Source organism: Tupaia chinensis, unplaced genomic scaffold (genome assembly GCF_000334495.1).
Source record: "Tupaia chinensis unplaced genomic scaffold, TupChi_1.0 Scaffold000495_1, whole genome shotgun sequence".
Taxonomy (NCBI): domain Eukaryota; kingdom Metazoa; phylum Chordata; class Mammalia; order Scandentia; family Tupaiidae; genus Tupaia; species Tupaia belangeri.
Window position 1 is genome coordinate 2,319,382 of NW_006160007.1, and position 23,259 is coordinate 2,342,640.

The window sequence follows — 23,259 nt, forward strand, 5'->3', positions numbered from 1 at the left end:
AATGCAGGTTAGACCAAGGTTTCTGAGATGCAGGGTTCATATGCTTGGGCTCGTATCTGAAAAATTATATAGTTATTATAGCAGTACTAGGCAACTCCTGAAGGCCATGAAGAAGCATGGAAAGGAATTAATAGCATAGAAAATCAAGATCACAAAATTGTAGTTTTTGGTCTGACAATAGCTACTTTTCCAACTCTCATGACCACAAGGCAGAGAGCATGCAAGAAAGTAGGGGCGAGGAAGATTAAATTAAATTGTTCAAACCCATCATGCTACTCCCGGTACATTCAGAGGGTACAAGAAAAAAGAGTTGTGAAGGAGGGAGCAATGGCAGCTCTTAGAGATGGTACAGGCTGAGCGTACATACACCACCACAGAGGCCTTCAAACTCTGTGAGAAAAGGAATTAAAAAAGAATAGTTCTTTACATCATGTTCCAAAGATGTAAGTAACTCACTGGTCACAAGGTGCTGACAGTGGAGTCTGTGGGGAGATGGTGGAATATGTGGATCAGGGCCTGGAGTCTGAACTCAGATGAATTCTAGGGTCAGGTCCTAGGTCTGCCTGCTTCGCAGCAGATCATTATTTAAAGATGAGGTAATGCTACAAAGGAAAATTCAGTTCATGATGAACCTGAAGGATATATTAGCTCAAATGTCCCTGAAGGAACGTATTAAAGAAGACCCAAAGGAATAGAATCAAGTTGAGCACAGAGAAGGAAGAAGTACAGTTAAGACCAGAGGGGACAAGAGGTTCCCACGCTCTGAGTTGAGAAGACATTTGATTTCAAAGAACTCACAGAGGACTAATGTAGGTGGAACATAGCCCATCGGGGAGACAGCCGTGGAATCAAGCTGCCGAGGTAGGCAGAAGACAGCATCATACTGTCTTCAGCAGAGAGTGGCAAGAGTGCTGGTCTCTATCCTAAGACCAGTGAAGAACACTGCTAAATGAGGGCTTTAGCTATAGAGCAGATCTGAGAAGCAAGAAGAGACTTAGAGAAACTAGTAGACAAGCTAGTTTAAACAATAGCAATGGGTTCTTGAAACTAAAGCAGTACAGTGAGTACAGAAAGAACATGAGACTTATCTGAGAAGTATCTAACAATATTTGTTTTTGATTCAACAGAAGGCTGAGGAAGAGGGAAATGTAAAGAATGAAGCAGAATTACTGAGTGGGGGACTGATGCTTCTGAATATTGAGATAGGGAGTGCAGAAGTAGGTTTTGGCTGGGAGCTAGTAGGGAGAATGAGCTTTAGACATACTGAGTACTGTTTTTTTTTTCAATTTTTGCATAAGATATGTGCACTTTCTGGAGGAGACAGAGATAGAGAAAGTGAGCAGTCACCCTCGGGGGCATGGCCATACCACAATCCCTTCTCTTCCGCTCTTCTCTTGGGATTTGGACACACATGTACATGCACCCAGCATGCTTTTCAAACCACAGGAGGTGTTTTAAAACAGTTGGAGGAGCTATGGTATAGACTCATAGGTCTAGAGCTCAAAGGAGAGGTTTGGGATAGAGCCATCTGAGTGGGAATCACTGGCCTGGCAGTCAATGGTGGCAGAGAACCTAAAAAGGGTACGCTGAGAAAGGAGGTAGGAAGACAACAGGATTTTCTCCATCTTGACCTGACAGAATCTGTGTTTTGGCAGGAAAAAATGATCAAAACAAGATAAACTGATGGACTGGCCATAGTGGCAGAGAGGAAGAGCAATGCTCTGTAATGCCAAGGCAACGTGGGGAGGTCCTGGGTTCGTGTGCTGAGGTCTCCCTATACAGTTTGGTTGCACATGCCCGTGATCTGGCTGACTGAGGCTGGGGGTGGACTGCAATAGGAGGAGCCTGCTGGGGATCCCTCGCTCTCAAGAGAAATAAATGAATAAACTTTAAAAACAAAATGACAAGATTACCTGAAGGGATTATTGAGAACAGCCTAAAAAAGCCTGGTGAGTTATTCATGACACCAAGAAATTCTCCATCCAAGGCTCGCTCTAACCTTGCAGGTCACATTTTGTTAAGGTGCTATTTCCTGCAAGGGAGACTGTCTTAGGCAGAGACCACACTTAAGGTCAAAAAGCAATGAGGAATGTGGGCCTAATTTCTCCCTGACTGCCACCCCGAAGCCCTATCTCATATCCCTTCACATATAGGTCATTCCTTCCAGGGGTTTTTGTGAGCACTGTCATATTTCTCACTGGTGTCTATGAGGTCTTCAATAAAAAAGTAGTCAATTGAAAAATAAAGTTCCGTGATCAACGAATTTTGAAAAACGCTTAGCTAGGAACATGAACACAAATCTGTTATAGACATGCTCAGAGCTTTGAGTATGCTGACAGGCACAATGACTCTATGAGAAAGCTCTAATGTTTCCCTAAACATCAGCCCCACTTCTCTTGAGAGCTGGGGCTTTCACATGATACTTGATCATCCAGTCTCCCTAGAAATTATACCTGTTTGGAGAGAAGCTCCTTACACAACTGGTAAAGAGTGATGAACTTTCTGGCTAACAACCGGGCTTCGATGAATCCTTCCGCCACCAACATGATTTCACAGATCAACTCAAAGTCTGGAACAACCATCGCACAAGGCCTGTGTACAGGGAGACAGAAGGCCGAGAAACAGGGTTGAAGAGGAAATTGACGTACAAGACACACTAGCTGAGATCTCATATGGAGGAATCTTTATTTTGTCTAAGATTTTAAATTTAGAGATGGGTTACCTAAGGGTAAAGGAAGGAAACTCTTATTTTTTGGAGAGGTTTTTGCTATAGGGCGCGTGCGCTCGCCAGACAGACAGGGAGAGACATAGAGACAGAAAGCGAGAAATCACCCCCTAGAGGGGATGGTCACGCTGCAATCCCTTCTCCTCCATTCTCCTCTCAGGATCTTGGGCACACACGCACACGCGCCCGGTGTGAGTTTTAAGCCACCGGGTCCGGGATGCAAACCGCGGTCGACTTCGTGGGAGTCCAGCGACATAGCCATTACGCTAACTGCTGGTTCCCAAGGAAGTAAACTCTTGGGCTAGCTCTATAACCTAATGGCTAAAAGAGCTGGATCTCACATGGTTGAGCATCTGGCTCAAATCCCAGCCCCAGTGGCTTATAAACATGCGAGACTTATGTGCCCCAAATCCCAACAGGGTGAAGAAATGAAGAAGGAATTGGGGTGTGACCGTGCCCCACTGGGGGTGCTTTCTTCCACTCTCTTTGTCTCTGTCTCTCTGTCTCTAGTTGGAAAGCATACATGCCCTCTAGCAATTTTTAAAAAAGGAAGCAAAGTCTCTTCCAGGGTGATGAGTAATATTAGCAGAAAGGGGAGAGTTGGAGCTACAAATCAGTTCTTCTAACTATAAAACAGTTCTTCCAGTGTGCCTTAAACAAGGCATGGGTTAATAGGTCAGGTAGTCTGTAATAGATTATGGGCTTAGACTGGTGTCTATAAGAAACAGAGAACCTCACTACTCCTCATCTTCAAGATGTGTGTCTTGTCTAGATCTAGACACTCAGGAATTATTGCTTAGTCTGTACTTGCAGACGAATATGAATTCCTAACACTGAGATCTATGGTAGACGCCTAGTAACCCCACTTTGACATAAAATTGCATATTTGAGAATGCAGATGGAAATTTTTGTCTATATTTAGGATTTACTGTGATTTCCCCCCATATGGCAGTAGAAACATTTGATTTTTTCAAAAAGTTTATTTACTTATTCCATGAGCAAGAGAGAGAGAAGTAGAGACAGCTCCTCCAACAGGGTCACAGTCCACCCTTAGCCTCAGCCAGCCCTGGATGATGGAAAGTGTTTGCCTGACGTACTCAGTGAGGTCTCCGATTTGAACCTGGCACCTTTCCATGTGGGATTTCCTCATGGTCTCTTGTGTTTTACTACTGCACTTTTGATTTTAAAAAATACCTTTTATATCCCCAGAGAGGTTCTTGCTATGTTGTAATCCTCCTGCCTCAGCCTCCTGAGTAGCTGAGGTCCTTGCTGCAATGACTGGCTTTTAAGGTGGGAAATGAACTCGGGCCTCCCATGTAGCCTCTGCCTGCTGAGTAGTAGTGTCTACTACTCAGCAGCACACACCACTGAGGCTGGGCCTAAAATTACTCATTTTAAAAATTATTTATTAGGTATGTAATAGGAGCCTAAGGTTGTTACATTGGTTAAATTGCATTTTCTCTAACTGATATTAAATTTTCAAAAACATTTTATTCAAGTTCAAGTGTTTGTTTGAAGTAGTTCAAGCATTCAAATTCAATGGAGCACCCAAATAGTCAGCTTCTCCAAGTTATTGTGCAATCTGAACATAGGGTTAAGTATACATCTATACAACAGAATGCGACGTGGCCATGAAATATTGCCACAGAAGGAAAACGAAAGACAGGAAAACGTTAATTAATGAAAGCAGATCATTAAACTACATGGGATCTGATGCCAGTTTTTAAAAAGAAATGCTCTCTGACATACTGAGAGGAAAAATGCCAAGCTGGTTACATGATTATGTGGATAATAAGACTGGAATGGGAGGGGCAGATGGTTACATTGGCCATCTCTGGATGGTAGGACTGGAAGGGGGAGGGGCGGAGCCTCTGGGTCCAAGCTCCAGCTCTGCACCTTACTGCTTGGGTTACTAGCTAACCCCAGCAACTAGGGTTACCACCCCGGCTAATTTTCGAAATCCATGTTTTCACACTGTCAGGGGCAGATTAATAGTATCCACCTTGTAACATTTTTGTGAGAATTAAATATAAAAACAGATGTTTGCATTTTTTAATGTTTATTTTATTTTGTTCATAATAGAGAGCACACATGAGAGAGAGAAAGAGAGAGGCACCTCAACAGGGTCTGTCATGTCATGATCCCCTTTTCCAACCCTTATGAGCATGTGCCCAGCATGTTTATAGGCTGACCTGGTGATCTGAACCTGTGGTCAGCCATGTGGCTTCCAGCATTGCAATTCAGTTTGCTACCAAGTGTGCTACCAGGCTGGGCCGAGTATTTATTGTTTAAAAAAATATTTTTGTGGGTCAGTCCTGGTGTGATGGTTAAGCAGATGGATACCACATGGCCAACCATGGCTTGTAAAGCATGCCAGGTACATATATGTTCATACTTAAAGTTCTGATAGGAGAATGTACGAGAAGGGATTGCAGCATGGCCATCCATCCCCTGGGGATGCTTTCTCACTTTCCCTCTCCTTGTGTGTGTCTTTCTCCAGTGAGTGCTTGTGCCCTACAGCAAATGAAAAAAAAATGTTTTTTTCTTCCTAATTTCCTTCTATGATGCATGAGGGATCTTCAAAAAGTTGATGGGAAATGTGTGTTATTAAAATCAAACTATGCATGGGTTCCAAATTTTCTTCTGCACTTTAGTTCCACTTTTTTCGACAAACATTTTGAAGGTTCCTTATGTTACAAACATTATAGACTGAATATTTGTGTCCCTTGCGTCCAAAAATGTGTACTTTGAATTCCTAACCCTCAGTGTGACGGCATGTGGAGATTGAACTTTAAGAAGGTAATTACGGGGGGAACCAGCAGTTAGTGTAATGGCTATGTCGCTGGATTCCCACGTAGTCAACCGCGGTTCGTGTCCCGGACCCGGTGGCTTAAAACTCACCCCGGGCCCGTGTGCGTGAGTGCCCAAGATCCCGAGAGGAGAATGGAAGAGAAGGGATTGTGGTGTGGCCATCCCCCCTGGGGTGTGATTGCTCGCTTTCTTTCTCTATGTCTCTGTCTGTCTGGCAAGCGCACGCACCCTATATTGAAAATCTCTCCAAAAAAAAAAAAAAAAAGGAAATAAGGTCAAGAGGGAGAGCCCCCGTGAATAGAATTAGTGCCCTCTCAACTTTTAAAGTTTCCTGAGAGAGAGAGAGAGAGATCCTCCAATAGCATCTTTATGCTGCAATTAAGCCCTCGCCATGGCCAGCCCTGATCATGGGCACATGTGTACCAAGAGGCCTTAGAACATGAACCCAGGACTTTCTCATGGATTCAGCATTGAAAAGTGTTATGTTATCACTGTGCCACATTTTGACCCAAGGCTTAGTGCCCTTGTAAGAGGAGACCAGAGAGCTAGCTTTCTTTCTGCCAAGTAGGAATACGATAAGAAGTTGGTTATCTACCACGCAGAAGAGAGGCCTGACTAGAACCTGACTGCATTGGCATCTTGACCTCAGACTTCCAACTTCAAGAACTGTGGGAAATGAATGTCTATTGTTTAGGACACCCAGTTTGTGGTATTTGTATTATAGCACAAAAGGACCAAAAAGACTAAGACAGTTTCCTTTAAATTCAGAAAAAAAAAATGTGTAAGGAAATTTTGGATGATAAAATACCTGCATTATTGCTGCATTATTGTTGGTAACATGTTACTCAAAAAATACTCTATGTGGACAAATAGCAAACAATATTCTATGGCATCAGTTTAGAAGGCTCGCTGACATTCCAAGAGCTCGTGGTTGAAATGGGACCTGCCTAAATAAGGAGGTACCCATCTAACTCCTGTGACTGAGAAATTGGCTCCAACTGGAGCAGGTTGAAAATGAGGGACTAAAATACTGAGGGAGCTGCCCACTGGTCTCCCAGACCTCCAGAAATGCTAAGCCCATCTCCCCAAACAGGAATAGTGGATCTCTTGCCCCAAAAGCCTTTTTGCAACTCCTCATAGTCTATCTCTCTAAGGGAGAAGTTCAGCATACATCCTTCAGATTCCTCTTGGTTAGGTCAGCTTCTTGTTTCTGAAAAAAGAATGCAGGCTCCATCTCTTGCTAGAAAATGGATTTGTGTATTCTTATCAAAATAGAGAAGATTTAAAGACAGAGCAATATCCATTGGATATTAACTATTTCACAAGTGTGAAATAAAAGTGCTCTCATGCGTCACTACCAGGAGTGTAATTTTGTGCTCCTCTTTTTAGAAAGCAATTTGGCAAAATGTATCAAGAGCCTTAAAAATGTTTCTACCCATTCATATAGTAATTCCACTTCTGGGAAGCTAGCCAAAGAAAATAATCATGCATACAGGAAAAATAAAAAGATTTATATACAAAGATGTACATTACAGCATTAGGCATAAGTTTATTTTAAATGTTAGAAAGTCTTAATATTTAACCACGGGGGACTAGTTAATTACATTGTGGACCATGCACTCAATAGAAAAATATGCAGCCATGAAATGAGATTTATTAGACTATAATAGAAGAAAATATTTATAACATGATAGCTTATGAAATGGAAAAACAAAACACTCTAAAACTGTAGGTAGACCACATATGTAGACTATAAATGTGTGAGTTTTTAAAATGCCTATAAAGAAGAACAAAATACAATGGAGCAAAAAAAGAATTTGACTGGAGATGTTGCATTAAACGAGGTTTTTGAAAATCTATTTTTCTATATGTTCCAAATTTTTCTAATATATACACTTTTTAAAAAAAATTCATGGAAAATGCATATTATGAAAAAAAAAACTACACATGGATTTTGAAATCTTTCTGTAGTAAAATCAGCTAGTAAAATCAACTTGTACTTCAACTCTACTTTCTATGAACTTCCTGAAGTCCCCTCCTATGTCAGACATTATCAGTGGAAAATTTGAAAAAAAAAAAAATCTTACCTGGGGCAAAGCTAGAGCTCACCTGAAGAGAGCCTTGAGGTTCTCGGGTAGCTCCGTGCGGCCTGCGTAGCCCGGGTTCATGGTGATGAAGATGCCAACAGTAGGATTCAGGAGAATCTCCTCCCCAAGGAAGCTGAATCGCTGCTTCTTATCTCTGATTGCATCTTGAATGCTTTTGACCTGGTGAGCCAATCAGAGGAAGATGCCCATACTGCTTCTCAGTGGTAGGTCCTAACTAAAGCTAGGAACCCATCACAGCGCAAACCAGCATCACACAGCATGAATGACTGTCCCATTTGCTGAAGAATGGGCACGATGACAACATCCTTGATCCTTTGCTGATGGGCACTGGGCTCATGTCTAAAAGAAACCTGGCTACCCACATCCGTATTTATAGCACCTGAGAGGGCTAAAAAAACATCTCAGGAGGTCCTTACCTGGGGCAAAGCTAGAGCTCACCTGAAGAGAGCCTTGAGGTTCTCGGGTAGCTCCGTGCGGCCTGCGTAGCCCGGGTTCATGGTGATGAAGATGCCAACAGTAGGATTCAGGAGAATCTCCTCCCCAAGGAAGCTGAATCGCTGCTTCTTATCTCTGATTGCATCTTGAATGCTTTTGACCTGGTGAGCCAATCAGAGGAAGATGCCCATACTGCTTCTCAGTGGTAGGTCCTAACTAAAGCTAGGAACCCATCACAGCGCAAACCAGCATCACACAGCATGAATGACTGTCCCATTTGCTGAAGGACAGGCATGATGACAACATCCTTGATTCTTTGCTGATGGGCATTGGGCTCATGTCTAAAAGAAACCTGGCTGCCCACATCCGTATTTATAGCACCTGAGAGGGCTGAAGGCATGGCGCGAAGGGCAAGCAGGGGTCTAGCTCTCCCAGAGCAGAGGTTGCCTCTAAGGGGCAGCTGAGGTGTATTAGCATTGACCATGTGACAGGCATGGCTCTGAGCACTTTAAAAAAAAAAAAAAAAGTTTGCCAGAGGGTGTATGCATTCGCTGGAAAGACATAGAGACACAGTGAAAGAGAGAGAGAAAGGGAAAAAGCATCCTCCAGGGGTCATAGTCACACTGCAATCTCTTTTCCTTCACTCCTCCCTCTTTTCAGAACTTCGGGTACACACATACATACACCCAGCATGTTTCCCAAGCCACAGCCACTGGGTCCAGGACTCTATCTGCACAGTTGGCCATGTGGGATCCAGCTGCCACAATCACTATGCCACTGGCAGGCCTGAACGCTTTTTAAATATGAACTCATTGGAGCCTCACCATGGTCCTTTAATCCCATCACCTCCAATTCTCCACGACCAAATGGAAAGATGGAGAGGTGGACTACTTTGCACAGCTACCCACCTACTGCCGGGGGTGTCAGATTTGAACTCAGGCAAGTGGAATTTGGACCCTGAGATTTTAGCTACTGAATGATGGCAAGAATGCCAGTACCTACCTCCTGGACTGTGTCTAGGGATTAAATGAAATAGAGAGCTCAGCATACAGAAAAAGTACAATATAAAATAACAGTTAACATGGACTTTGTTGACAGATCATCCTTGTGTGGTCGTAGTCCTGTCTTGGTTAACTCCTCACCAACGCTGCCCAGACTGGTACATCTTTAGAACAGACTGCACGGGGTGAGGGCAAAGGGGACCCCTGTATGGATGGAGTGTCAGGTTTATGATGAGGAGTGGCAAGACTCATATGAGAAAGGTAGGCTGGCGCCAGACTCCAAAATGGCTATGAGTGCCTTTCTAAAATGATTAGACTGTCCTTAAATAGGGTTGGGTGGTCCTAACCCCATCTAAGCTGAAGCTTGACCTGGTCAGATCTACATTCTAGATCATTCTTATGGCAGTGGGAGGGGAAATAGAAATGAAATTAAACCATTTGTTTTCATACTGGGGCTTTGAAATGGTCAGTCACAGAAAAACATGAGAAGAAAACAAGGGGGCACACTTGTAGGCTAACCCATGAGCTTGTCTAGCCAGGCCTCAAAATGTCTCTGGGACCTTCCAGCCTCAGGCTTCTCAGAAGCAAAATCTGATGGAGCCATGTGGTGGTGCAGTGGTCCACTGGGTCCACCTAGGGGTGCTCCACAGTTCCTGTTCTGTGACCTCCTTGAGCATGCTGGTGCACCTGTGACCCAGGCCACTGACATGGGGACTGCTGGGGTGTGGGTCTCTGATCCTCACATACACAGAAGAAGAAAGAAAAACTTAAAAAAATAATTCTCTTACGGGTCAGTCGGTTGTGCAATGGTAAAATGCAACGCTCTGGGGACCAGAAAGTGGTATAGTGATTGGGGCACTGGACTCCCACGTAGTTGACCACAGTTCAAATACTGGACCCGGTGGCTTGAAACTCATGCTGGGTGCGTATGCATGCCTGCCCAAAATCCCGAGAGGAGAATGGTGAATAGATTGTGGCATGGCCACTTCCCCTGGGAGTGATTTTTCTTTCTCATTTTCTGTCTCTCGGGCAAGTGCATGTGCCCTATAACAAAAATCTCTCAAAAAACAAACAAAAAAATCAAAAAAAGAAAGAGAGAAAAGTAAAGAAAAAAGAAAATGCAATGCTCTGTGAAGCTAACCCACGTGAGAAAGTTCCAGGTTTGTGTCCAGAGACCTTCCAGAGTACATTGGGCAGGGGTACATGCCGGGGTGGATCACGGCATCAAGACCTGGCTGGGGTGCTGACCATCTCTGTCTCTTTCACTCATATAAGACATAAATAAGCTTTAACAAAAACTGAAAGCTGGGGCCAGTGCCCGGTTTCTGTTGATTTTGTTGCTGTGTTTAGACAGGTTTCACCATGTTACTGTCCTCTTGCCTTAGCTCCCTGAGTAGCTGGAATCACAGGCATGTCATGATGTCCAAATATTTAGGGTGGGTGGGTCAGCCTGCCAGGTAGCAGTGTCCAGTTCATGCTGTTGCAGCTAGACCAATGGCAAGGTTCTAAGTGAGTCCTTAACATGTAAGCCAAGTCCAGGTGCTAGAACAGACAATGGTAGCCTAGTTCTATGGGGATGGGGCTTCAAGATTTTGTATGTGTGTGTGCAAGTGAGAGAGAGGGAGAGAGAGAGAGAGAGAGAGAGAGAGAGAGAGAGGAAGTGGGAGAGGCAGCTGCACCATCTACCACTGGGCATGGCTGTCTCCAGAGCCTGGAAGGGCAGTGTTTGCCAGACTATGTGACAGTTCTGCAATTAGGATTCAGTTCCCTTCCCAAAGTGAAGCTCTAATGACTGGATGCATTTGAGCTCACAGCAATTAGTTTGAAGCTGAAACTTCTTTCATATGCGCAGAATATCAATGCCAACCTGGCAGAAGCTGCCTTCAGCACCCAGCATGCCGGCCAAACAGACCAAGCTCTGCTGGTTCCCTGAGGCTCTCAGCCCAGCCAGGCTCTGCCATGAACCCTCTCGTTGCCTTCATAGTCCTGCAAATAGTGCAACTGATAAACCCTGGTTCTCTCCTTTGTCCTCAGTCCTCCCACCTATAAACACTCACTTTTGTAAGGAGTGAAAAGCAAATTTAGTTCATTTTTCACACTGCTTTCCTACTTTTGGGTGAAGACTAAGGTGAGAGCCCAGGGCTACGTGCGGTTGGTTTTCACTCAACATTCTCTTCTGCAACATTAAAGCCCAGAAATCTCACACTCAGCAAGAATTTATGATGCACTTTCAGACTGGAGGCATCTGTGCTTTTGTGTAAAATTTTTTTTTTTTTTTTAGAGAGAGATTTTTGTTGTAGGACGCATGCGCTCGCCAGAGAGACAGAAAGCAAGAAATCACCCCCTAAGGGGCATGGCTACGCCTCAATCCCTTCTCTATTCTCCTCTCGGGATATTGGGCCTGCACACACACCTGGCATGAGTTTAAGTTACCAGGTCCGGGACTTGAACTGAGGTTGACTATGTGAGAGTCTAGAGATGTAACCATTATACCATCTGCTGGTCCCTGTGTAAAATTCCGTAGGGGGGCCCTTGAGGGAATGTTGAGCAGACTCAAGGGTGCAGATAATGCTGGAGAATTGGTGCTCATAAAAGTTGCTGCTAGCCTGGCTTGGGCAGGACAGGAAACCACTTACAGAGAATTTTCCTTCTTGTCTTAGCAGCAGCTGAGGTCCACATAACACTCCATTAGAATGTGCCAGTAATCCAGGCCCACAAAGCCTTGATAAAGTATAGGCTCTGGACCAGACCAGAGGACCAGAGGTCCTTCAGGAGGCCAAGGGGGAGGAGCAGGTGGAATGGTAATGTATGGATTCAATGCAAGCCTAGGCAGGGGAAGTACATGCACAGGTGGGCACGGACTGACAACTAAGACGGCCAGGGCTGCTCTCCCTCCATGGGGAGGGACAGTCTATTTTCCACGAAAGATTCTTTTTTTTTTTTTTTTGAGATTTTAAAGCCATGGAGAATAATAAAAAAAGCTGACATTTTTTGAGCACATGATCAGTAGCAGAAACAATTCTGAGTATTTTACATGAATTATTCCATTCAATTTATTCAGTAGCTATATGAGATGGGTGACCCTAGGTCCTTATTTAAGGAGACTGAAGCTAAGGTAGTTAAACTGTCCTGTATTAAAAAAAGGGAAAGATAGGGGATGGATATTTATGAACTCATATATTATCTTTGCAATTTGTCTATAAATCTAACATTGGTGCAAAATAGAAAGTTAAAAAATAAATTTGATATCTAATAGTTGGTAAGGGGGGCAAGTTTAAAACTAAGCACTCTAATACCAAAGAAATGCTTTTAGTCACTTTCCCCAAACTCCCTCTATCAGAAGAAGCACCATACCAGCCACTATTAGGTTCTCATCAAATACAAATAATCTCAGTGGAATTTGTTTTCATCCAAAAATAATTACCTTTTTGATTTAAAGACATAGTTTCCACAGAATAAGGAAAGAGTTCTGTTTGTTTGTTTGCCACCCATTAAAATAACAAACAATTTAAGTGGAAAGCGATGTAGAACCCGATATTCCCACTGAGGACATGTAATAGTGTCTGGAGACATTTTTGTTGTCACAACAGGGCGGGGGGCAGATTGCTGTTGGTGTCTAGTGGGTAGAAACGGGAGAAGCTGCTTAATATCTTGCAATGAGCAGAGCATACCTTTACAACAAAGAGTGCCTGGTGTGAAGCCCCAGAAGTCCTGAGATGAGCAAACCCTGACATGGACCAAACAGTTCACCAATGGAGATATGGAGACCTAGAAGGTGTAGGGGTCCTGTCTACCATCCCACACCATGTGCTTTTGGATCCAACCAATTTGCCGTGCAAACTCTTAGCCCCACTCCAGATCAATCAAATAAGACATTCTGGGGCCAGGGTTCAACAAGGCGTGCTTTAAAGAAACCTGCAGGTAATTATGTGTGTGTGTGTGTGTGTGTGTGTGTATGTGTGTGTTTGTGTGTGTGTGTTTTAAGACAGATTTTTGCTATAGAGCATGTTTGCTCTTCGGAGAGACAGAAAGAGATAGAAAGCAAGAAATCAACCCCCGGGGAGATGGCCACACTGCAATCCCTTCTCTTACATTCTCCTCTTGGGATCTTGGGCACACGCACACATGCGACCGGCATGAGTTTTAAGCTGCTGAGTCAAGGAAGCAAAGCGAATCACAATTGACTAGGTGGGAGTCTAGCAAGGCAACCATTACGCCATCTGCTGGTCCCTTCCAGGCATTTCTGATGCTCCTAAAGTTTGAAAACCTCTGCAGTCCTCTCAATTCTGATAGGTATGAATCTACTCCTGACCAGGGGTCTTCATTCTTATTTACACACTGACCCACTTGTCCCCCAAAGGGAAGTTCTTGCCACGGACAGAACTCCTCCCTACCACCAGAAGTTCTGACCAACCAGTTTCAATCTTGTGGGTCTTGATAAAAAACCTAACTCTACAGTTTTCTTTCTTTTGAAATTTCACTTTTATTTTCCTATTTTCTTTTTAGATTTAATCACCATACATCTTTATAGCACATAAAATGGATTTTCTCAGCATGAATAAACTATATATTAGTCCAATCAAAGATATTACCATACACATTATTGTCAGCAGGTAATCTTTCATTTTTGTGTTCATTAATATTTTGCTCTTTTTTTCCCCTCCTTGAATCCCTCCCTCCTTCTTACCCTTCCACTGTCCACCCTCCTCTCACATTGCCTCTAGTTTCTACAGTTACTCCCAAAATCTTTATAACCTTCCAATCTTTCTGTTTCTGTCATGGAGTGCAAATATTTGGTTTATATGAAATGGGGACAAATAATGCTTCTCTTTCATAGTCTGGCTTGCTTTACTCAGCATCAAATCTTCCATATTTACTCAATTTCGATCAAATGCCAGGGTTACATTTTTTATGCCTGAGTAGTATTCCATAGTGTATATGTGCCACACTTTTTCAATCCATTCATCTGTTCTTGGACATTTGAGTTGATTTTATGTTTTAGCAGTTGTGAATAATGCTGCAATAAACATCGATGTGCAAGTACTTTTCTGACTGAGTGTATTCCTATCTTTTGGGTAGATACTTGGGAGTGGAATTATTGGATCATATGGTAGATCTATTTGTAGGGTGGTGGGAATGGAAATTAGTACAACCACTGTGAAGAACGATATGGAGATTCCTCTCTGCAGTTTTCAAAGTATGTTTTCCATACTTGACAATCTACCCCTCAGGTCTGGTTCTCAAAGTTTGCTCAACCTGAGAACCATGTGGAAAGTGTTTTTTTTTTTGCCCCTCAGGTCTGGTTCTCAAAGTTTGCTGAACCTGAGAACCATGTGGAAAGTGTTTTTTGTTTGTTTGTTTTGAAATTACCAGAGAGCACATGCACTTGTGAGAGAGAGAGAAAGAGAGAGAAAACATTTCCCAATGGAGTGTGGTCACACACAATCTCTTCTCCATTTTTCTCTCCTGTCGAATTTGGGGCATGTATGTACATGTGCCTGGTGTGCTTTTCAAGCTGCCAAAGCCAGAATTTTAACCACAGTGGCCATGTGGATCTGGCTAGGCTATGGGCTAACCTCCATGTGAAAATTATATAAAGAACACTGGTGCCCAGGCCCTACCCTAGACCAGCCTTTTGGGGTAGTGGGGTGTGTACACTATTACTTAGAATTACCAGCAACCCTAATGTGTAGCCAGGGTTGAGACGACTATTCTGGAGCAGCCTAGACTCTGACTTTGTGCATAGGAATCACCAAGGGACTTGTTAACATGGAGATTCTGTTGCAGTCATTCTGGGGTGGTACCTGAGTGTCTGTGTTTCTTAACAAGCTTGTGGGAGGGCTGGTGCTGCAGGCCCACAGTCTATATAGCATGGGCCTAGATAGCACAGTCTATGTCTGGTGCCCTCTGCTATCTACTCTCAGCACATCTGGAGCACTTTAGTCCCTGGATCACATTGCCCCATAGTAATTGCCCTTCAGCCAGATGGGTCGTTATGGACCTTTAATGGAACTAATGCACCCCTTTAATGGAAGTATTTTCGGCCTCATTTAGATAAACCGTATAGGCTTTACTTCCATATATTGTAGGCCTGCCGTGATGTATTAAACTATTGATCTTATCACCCACACAAGCCTTGTGTACCTATCAGTGATGGACTTCTTTGTTTGTTTGTTTGTTTCTGAAGAAGTTTATGCTATAGGGCATGTGCACTCACCAGAAAGACAGAGAGAGAGAGACAGAGAGACAGAAAGCGAGAAATCACCCCCCATGGGGGATGGCCATGCTGCAATCCTTTCTCCTCCTTTCTCCTCTTGGGATCTTGGGCATGCATATACATGCGCCAGGCATGAGTTTAAGCCACCAGGTCCAGGACTTGAACTGTGGTCAACTACATGGGAGTCCAGCAACATAGCCATTATACCAACTGCTGGTCCTTATTGGTGATGGACTTCTGACTTGAGAATGATATTAGTTCCCTCACGATCATAGAAGGCCCTGTCCCAGTATCTTCCCACTCCAGTTAGGGCCTGGCATCTGCCTCACTCGATGAAGTGGTGATTTACATGTTTTCTCATACTTTAAGGAGGTTGTGGGTTAGCCTAGCCTATGTGAACCCTCTCAGCTCTGCCCCCACATCCATCTACCTTGCTCCTTCCCTTCCAGGAACTGGCTCATGCTGGAGTCATAGGTGGTTGGTCTTTTTTTCAGCCTTTACCCCAAATTACTGAAATCCTGCCTGGCTCGCTCCATGCTTCCCTCTGCAATGACAGATTGGAGTGTGTTGTCTTCAGAAAGTGCAACCAACTCACCACTTTTTAGATTTTGTAATATTTCTGAGTTTTTTTTTTTTTTTTTTTAATGAGACCTTAAGCTCCTCTATACAGGGTGTTATATGGGGAACTCCCTTGGTACTGAGACAAGCATTTGTTGGGTGCCCAATTTTTTTTGTTTTTTTTTTTTTTTTTTTTTTTTTAATGAGACCTTAAGCTCCTCTATACAGGGTGTTATATGGGGAACTCCCTTGGTACTGAGACAAGCATTTGTTGGGTGCCCAGGACACTTAGAACCTAGTAACTATAGGCTCCTGAGCCCTTGGAACTGAGCTACTGCTGCTTCCTGTCTCCTGCCTCAGCCCAGTCCATTACTGGAGATTGTACCCAGGGAAGACAAAACAGTGGCAAGGTCACCTGGCCAGAGAGTGTAGAGAGGGACAAGTGATGGAAGCACAAGGTGAAGGGGAGTATTCACATAGTGCATCCCCTCAGCCCAGATAACCCAAGGCCTTGAAGGCTATTGCAATAGTAATAGAAGGATTCTGGGAGAAAAAAAGTCATATCTTACAAATTTTAAAAATAGCAAAGTAGTGTCTCATGGAATTGCCACACCGAGGTTTTTCCCAAGTGAATATGAAATTCTGCTTGGCCAGTCTGACAGAGACATGAAAATACCCACCAACAGAGACTCTGAAGTGTAACTACTTTTGTAGAAGTTATTGGGAAGACAAACAGAGACAGGCGAGGACTGGGGAGGAAGAAAAGGGCTGGCAGTGGGGAACTGTCAGCAGCTGGTGCAGCTTCTGAACCAATATGCCAGCCTGGATTACCGTGTGAATAATTAAGGGCAATTTTCTCCTTGGATGGGTGTACAATTTTAAATGTTATCAGCTCAGATTTTCCCCAAGCTGTTGTCAGGCCACTTTCTTGAGAATATCTCCTATGGGTGTGTTATTAGACCCATCTGGGAATTCCAGGTTGAACTTATTTTACTTAATTCCAGAAATAAAAGAAACTAACTGATCTTAGCAAACCCTCATGTGGGGCAGTTTCACAGTAAGGCAGATTCAGTGTCTATTTTCTAAGCAGGGGGGACAATGGCTATTGGACACTTGCCTCATTGGTTAGTACACTGTTAAGTATGGTAAGACAGCCTGAAGCTGGTTCAGCTAATAAGGAGTGCAGGTATAGAGGAGGTCCAGAAACCAGGGTGTGGATGCTCCTTCCTTGTCTAGTGTGTCCCAACTGTCAACCCATTTCCTGCCATGTTCAGATAATAATGATAGCAATCATCCGTGTCACCACCACCCATCACCACCACTATAATCACCAACATCACCACCATTTTCACTACCACTATAAATGTCATCACCATTAGCATCACCATTGCCACCACTATCATCACCACCATCACAAACATCAATGTTATCACTGCTATCATCATCACCATCATTAGTGTCACCACTAACAACATGATCATCATTATTATTATCACCGCTATCCCCATTAACACCACTAACATCACCTCCACCCTTATCATCATCTCTATCATTTTCATAATATTTATTGAGTGCCTACTCTATTTAGGGCTTCAAGTGTTTCAGACAAATTAACTCATTTAAAAATTATTACAACTGCTTTAAGTAAGTACAATTATTAACTCCTTTTACAGATGTGGAACTTGTGACATGGCTTGCCCAAAGTCATACAGCTAGCAACTGGCAGAACAAAAACTGAGCATTGGCGGTCTGATTTCAGAGCCTCCATAAGGAACCACTTCCCATACCATTGTCTGGCTAACTCCATTGTACATGAACCCATTTTTAAAAAAAATCCCAAATTGCACATGGAGCTTGCTTGCACAATCTCTGGAGCCCAAGACAGGCTGTGTGCTGACCTGCTCTGGCTCTCACTGCTTCCCATCTGCTGTTCCTTGAGGCTCGTTGAGGGTGAGAGACACACTGAGACAGCCCTGTGGCAAACCCACTATTCTTGAGCAACATACAGGGACACCCATAGGTGCAACAATGCATTATAGCATGGTCCTGGATGTAAGTGACAGCAGGCACAGTGGTGCAATCTGGCAGATGAGGATGAGAAATGTCCTCCAAAATCTGTGCTGAGCAGCCGGAAGAGACAGTACAGAAAAATCATAAGAATGAAGATGAAAAAGGGAGACATAAAGGTGAGTGGAAATAACAGAGGATAGCAAGCAAGGGAATAAAAAGATAGATGATATCTGCTGCTCAATATCTGCAGAAGAAGAAGTGAGGAAAAACTCCAAATACTTGGTACAATTATGGGCTAAGATGAAAAGAAACAAAATCATTTCCAATGGCCAGAGTAGTGAGGAGCTTGGCTTTTCTTGATTTTTAGAATCATTCTAAATCTAGAATTAATTCTCTGACAAAGATTTATTTTACTCATTTTACTTCATACCTTATACCTCAAATCCAAACAGACCTCAGATGGGATCATGCCTAGTTCCAGGCTGTGTAGTGATTACCCAAAGGTGAAAGAAGCCAGAAACATTTGATTTCTTATAAAAATTGAAACATCCAGCTTCTGTTAAAAATTTAAAAGATGTGGCAACATCAAGTTCATGTCCCTGCAAAGGAGAGGTGTGCTGGTAAATTTTTAACAACCAGCTCTCCAGGAAAACCAAAATACCCTTGATTTGTAGAGTAAACCATTTTTATAATTACTAGAAGGTGCATGTGCCTATCAGAGAGAAAGAGAGAGAGGAGGGAGAGAACAAGAGATAGAGAGAGTGCATCCTTCAATGGGGTATGGTGACACTGCAATCCTTTTTTTCTCCATTTCTCCATCCTGTCAGGACTTTGGGCATGCATGCACATGCAGCTGGCATAATTTTTTCAGTTTCTGGAGCTGGGATTTGAACCACAGATGGGCTGTGGGCTCTGGCTCTCTATGCACAGCACTTACTCACTGTGCTACAGGGCCAGCCCTTACCACTTTTCACAATTAAATACTCTCATCCTAGCCCATTTCAAGCTACACCAATGTGACAACACTGATATGTGCACAGTCAGCCCTTTCTAGCCAAGCTAGCCAAGGGTTTGAGTCCAAGAATGTTTAGGTCAACCAAGTGTCTTCCTTCCTCTAACTCCTGAACAGAACAATTCTAAGGAAAGGAAAATCCATATCTTACCATAGGAAACTCAAGAAGAGCATCACATTTTGGCAGCTTTTTAGAGATTGACCAAGGAATAGTCTGGACAACAGCCATTGTGTGGGAGCACCAACTGGCTGTTGAATAAGAGAGATGGAAAGACAGAACAACTTGTGAAGAGTGAAGAGACCCCACTGACTACCTGTGGCTCCCTGTGGCAGCTGGAGATAAAGGTGGGTGTGAGCTCCACCACAATTCAGCTTACAGTTCTTTCAGCACCCTGCCACCAATCTAAGTCCAGTCTACCAGTGAACAGCAAGCTGGACATCAGGGTGCCAGCATATGGAGTTACATGAATGGAGTAGGTGATATCCACTGGAGCAGACAGGTCAGTGGGAGGGAAAGGGTGCTGCCTAGCCAGCTTTCCCCACCATGGATAACTCTCTGCCTAAAGTCTCTACCACCTTCCTTCTGCCACCCTTTCTCTCAACCCTATAGTCTCACCTGAGGAATATGCCAGTCAAGCTGACTGCTGTCCTTACCACTTTGTCTGCACTAAGAGAATTACACAGAGGCTTATAAGGACCGAAGAGCTTGGTTACATTTTTTTTTCTGTACTATATACATACTTCTTTGGAAATAAAAATGAACCATGAGAGCAAAGTAAAACCATTTTCGAACATACAGTGTGTAGGCACAAATGAGGAGCAACAGGCACACCACCATCCCCGCCCCTCACCATTGCTTTTATCACGATATGGCATCCTTACAACTGCTTTGGCTTGTTGAGGTGAGGGCGAGAAGGAGCTCAAAATTCAGCCACTCCTGGGACCAGCAGTTGGCATAATGGCTATGTTGCTGGACTCCCATGTAGTCGACTGTGGTTTGAGTCCCAGACCTAGGGGTTTAAACTCACGCTGGGTGCGTGTGCGTGCATGCGCGAGATGCCAAGAGGAGAATGAAGGAGAAGGGATTGTGGCATGGCCATCCCCCCTGGGTGGGTGATTTCTTGCTTTCTGTCTCTCTGTCCTTCTGGCAAGTGCATGTGCCCTAGAGGAAAAAAAAAAAAAAACTCTCAAAAAAAATTTCAGCTATTCTTAGAGGGAAATGAGGCACTCCACTTCCAGGATGGGTGTAGACTCAGGCACTGGCAAAGAATGGGCTTCATCTTGGTGATGGGGAGGCACAGGCGAGGTGGAGCCTTTGCAGCTTTCTCTACTCGGGACTCGAGAGCCTTGCCTTGGCTTTAGCTACCAATCTTGCTACTGCTTAGAACCTCCTTAAAACTACTGCCCATCAATAAAAGGATAACTTCCCTCTCAGAAATCTGCAGGGACTCCCTGTTGCCTCTGAAGAAGGCATTTAAGCTTGTCTATTATGTGGTTTGAACCTGTTGTTTTATTCTTATTTCCTCTTCTAGTATTTTATCCTCTAGAAACCAGACCTGTGTCCAGATCTATACCCAGACACCATGGTTGGGGGTGCCAAGTTCAAATCCTAACCTTGCCACTTGCCAACAGTGTGCCCTTGGGCAAATTACTTTCCTCTCAGGTTGTCAGTTCTTCCATATGTACAGTGAGGATAACAGTGGCTTTTAGGGCCATTGTGGAGGTAAAAGAGATGATATAGGGAAAGTGTCTGGTATAGAATAGACTTTCAACACAGACTTTCCCCATTCTCCTTTCTATTGTTTCCATTGTCTATGGGATATTTACTCAAATTCAAAATTTTACACCTGGGTACTAGTATTCTTTTTTTTTTTTTTTGAGAGGTTTTTACTAGGGCACATGTGATCACCAGAAATCACTCCCCAGGGGGGATGGCCATGCCGCAATCCCTTCTCCTCCATTCTCTTCTCAGGATCCTGGGCACGCACGCACACACACCCGGCATGAGTTTCAAGCCACCGGGCCCGGGACGCAAACCACAGTTGACTACATGGGAGTCCAGAGACATAACCATTACGCTAACTGCTGGTCCCACTAGTGTTCTTTAGACACTTCCTACACGAGGGTCATCCTGTAGCCTAGTAGATAAGGAAGCCAGTTAAGTGGCCAACTGTGGTTAAAATTCTGGCCCTAGCAGCTTGGCAAGCTTTAAGTTTATGTATTTGGAAGTCTTGCCCCATATTGTGAGTCAGAATTTTAATCACTTCTGGAACACTGACAGTGCTCACATCTATCTCAAAAACAAGTGGGATTTTTTGTTTTGTGAACTTAGAGATCAAATCCTATTCAACTGGGGATCTTCACCCCAGGTCTTTAGCACAATCTTCACTATATCATAATAAATACTTTGTGTGATTTGAAAGACAAGTGGCATGATTACATAAAATCTGACCCTCAAAATGACTTCATTCAATAACATCCATGCTGTCTCCCTACTTTAGAAATAATTGAGTGAATTAGGCTGAGACGTGAAATATCTTGCCCAGGTACTCCATAGGAATGGAAGAGCTGAAAAAAAAATTTTTTTTGAGGTTTTTGTCTTAGGATATGTGTGTTCACTAGAGAGAAAGAGAAACAGAGATGGTGAGGAAGAAAGTGAGAAATCATGCCCTAGGGGGATGGACACACCACAATCCCTTCTCCTCCATTCTTCACCAGGAGTCTTAGCATTCATGCACATGCACTTGGCATGATTTTGAAGCTACTTGGTCTAGGACTCAAACCATGGTTGGCCATGTGGGAGTCCAACGATGTATCCACTATGCCATCTGCTGGAAAAGCTGAAATTTAAGCCCCAGTCTATATCCAAAGATAATCCATTAAGTTTATGCATTTATTTTTTCTTTTCTTTTTTTTTTTTTTTTTTTTTTTTTTTTTTGGCAAGATCTATTCACTATAGGGCATGTGCTGCACTTGCCAAAGACACAGAGAGAGACTGAGACAGAAAGCGAGCGATCACTCCCAGGGAGGATGACCATGCCACAATCTATTCTCCTCCAGTCTCCTCTCAGAATTTTTGCATGCACACACACGTGCCTGGCATAAGTTTTAAGCCGTCAGGTCTGGGACTTGAACTGCGGTGGATGATGTGGGAGTCCAGCGATGTAATCATTATGCCATCTGCTGGCTCCAAGTTTATCCACCTCTTTATCCATTAAGTTTATTCATTTTTCTTCTATGAGAGAGAGAAAAAGGGAGAGAAGTACTCCCAACAGGGTCTTCCACTTTGCAATCCACCCCTAGCCTCAGCCTGCTAGGATTATGAGTATGGGCTTGTACGTGGAGATGGCAGTGAGACTTGCACCTGGGACCTTTCCATGTGGCCTAAGCATTGTGCAGCACTGTGTTATCTTCACACTATCATCCAGCCCTGGACTTGGCTCTACAGGGTGAAGAAGGGGTGTGAAATGGCAAGGGAGAAAGGGAAGTAGGCGCTGAGGTTGCACACAGGAGGAAGCCGACTTCCACGGTATTTAACATGAAGACCATGCTCCCACCCACTTCTGGTCCCCATACCTGCACTGCCACCACCGACAAGACCTCCACGGAGATTCGATTAAACTCATCAAAACAGCCCCAGGCACCGGTCTGAGCGAGGCCTTTATAGATGTTGCCACAAGACTACAACAAAAATGTACAAAGATTAAATTACCAATAGCACTGGGCTTATCAATACATGTCTAAGTCATTTTCCATTCTACCCTGTATGTTATAGATATTTCCAGTCCCCTAAAGACTACTAGTAAGAAACTTGTATTAAAATTTCAAGAACAATTAAATTTTTGATGATTTTGAGATGCCAACATAAATCATGGGATCAAACAGAACCTTTTCAAAACACTGGGATGAAAATCCCTTTAAAATGTCATCAGGGTTGCATTATTGTTGATTCTGTAGCTTTCAAAATCCCAGGAAATGAATAAAAGATGATTTTTCTTGCACCAACCAGACAAAAAGCCTTCCACTCAGCCTCTGGCATGTGCGGATGGAAGAGTTTACGTCTGTATCTTTAAACATATGCCTACCAACAGCCCCTACTTCCCAGAGTGATGGGAAGCTGAGGTGAGGACAGGAGGTAATGACATCTATAGAACATACAGTACAGGCAAGGCTTTTCAAATGAGAGCTAGGAAAGAATTACAAAGAGAAGGACAGATTTCTGTTCTAAAAATAAAAATCATCCTGGGCATTCAGTGTGTACTAGTAAACCAAGGAGCAACAGAAAGGGATTGGTTTCCAGAGACATTCTCAAGGTCACTGATGAGCAGACATCATTAAAAAAAAAAACCCAGAAAATGAAAACAATGGAAAAGTCTCATTCA

General features: G+C 43.5%; 1 protein-coding gene across 1 annotated transcript in view; it reads right to left on the reverse strand.

The window, feature by feature from the left end:
• Window positions 1–23,259, reverse strand: part of DNAH9 (dynein axonemal heavy chain 9) — a gene marked incomplete at its 5' end in the record, with an annotated part of 330,910 nt that overhangs the window by 240,360 nt on the left and 67,291 nt on the right. Inside the window, 3 exon segments of the mRNA XM_014590899.1 lie at window positions 2,454–2,592; window positions 8,083–8,240; window positions 22,454–22,558. Of these exon segments, the coding sequence (XP_014446385.1) occupies window positions 2,454–2,592; window positions 8,083–8,240; window positions 22,454–22,558 (402 nt within the window).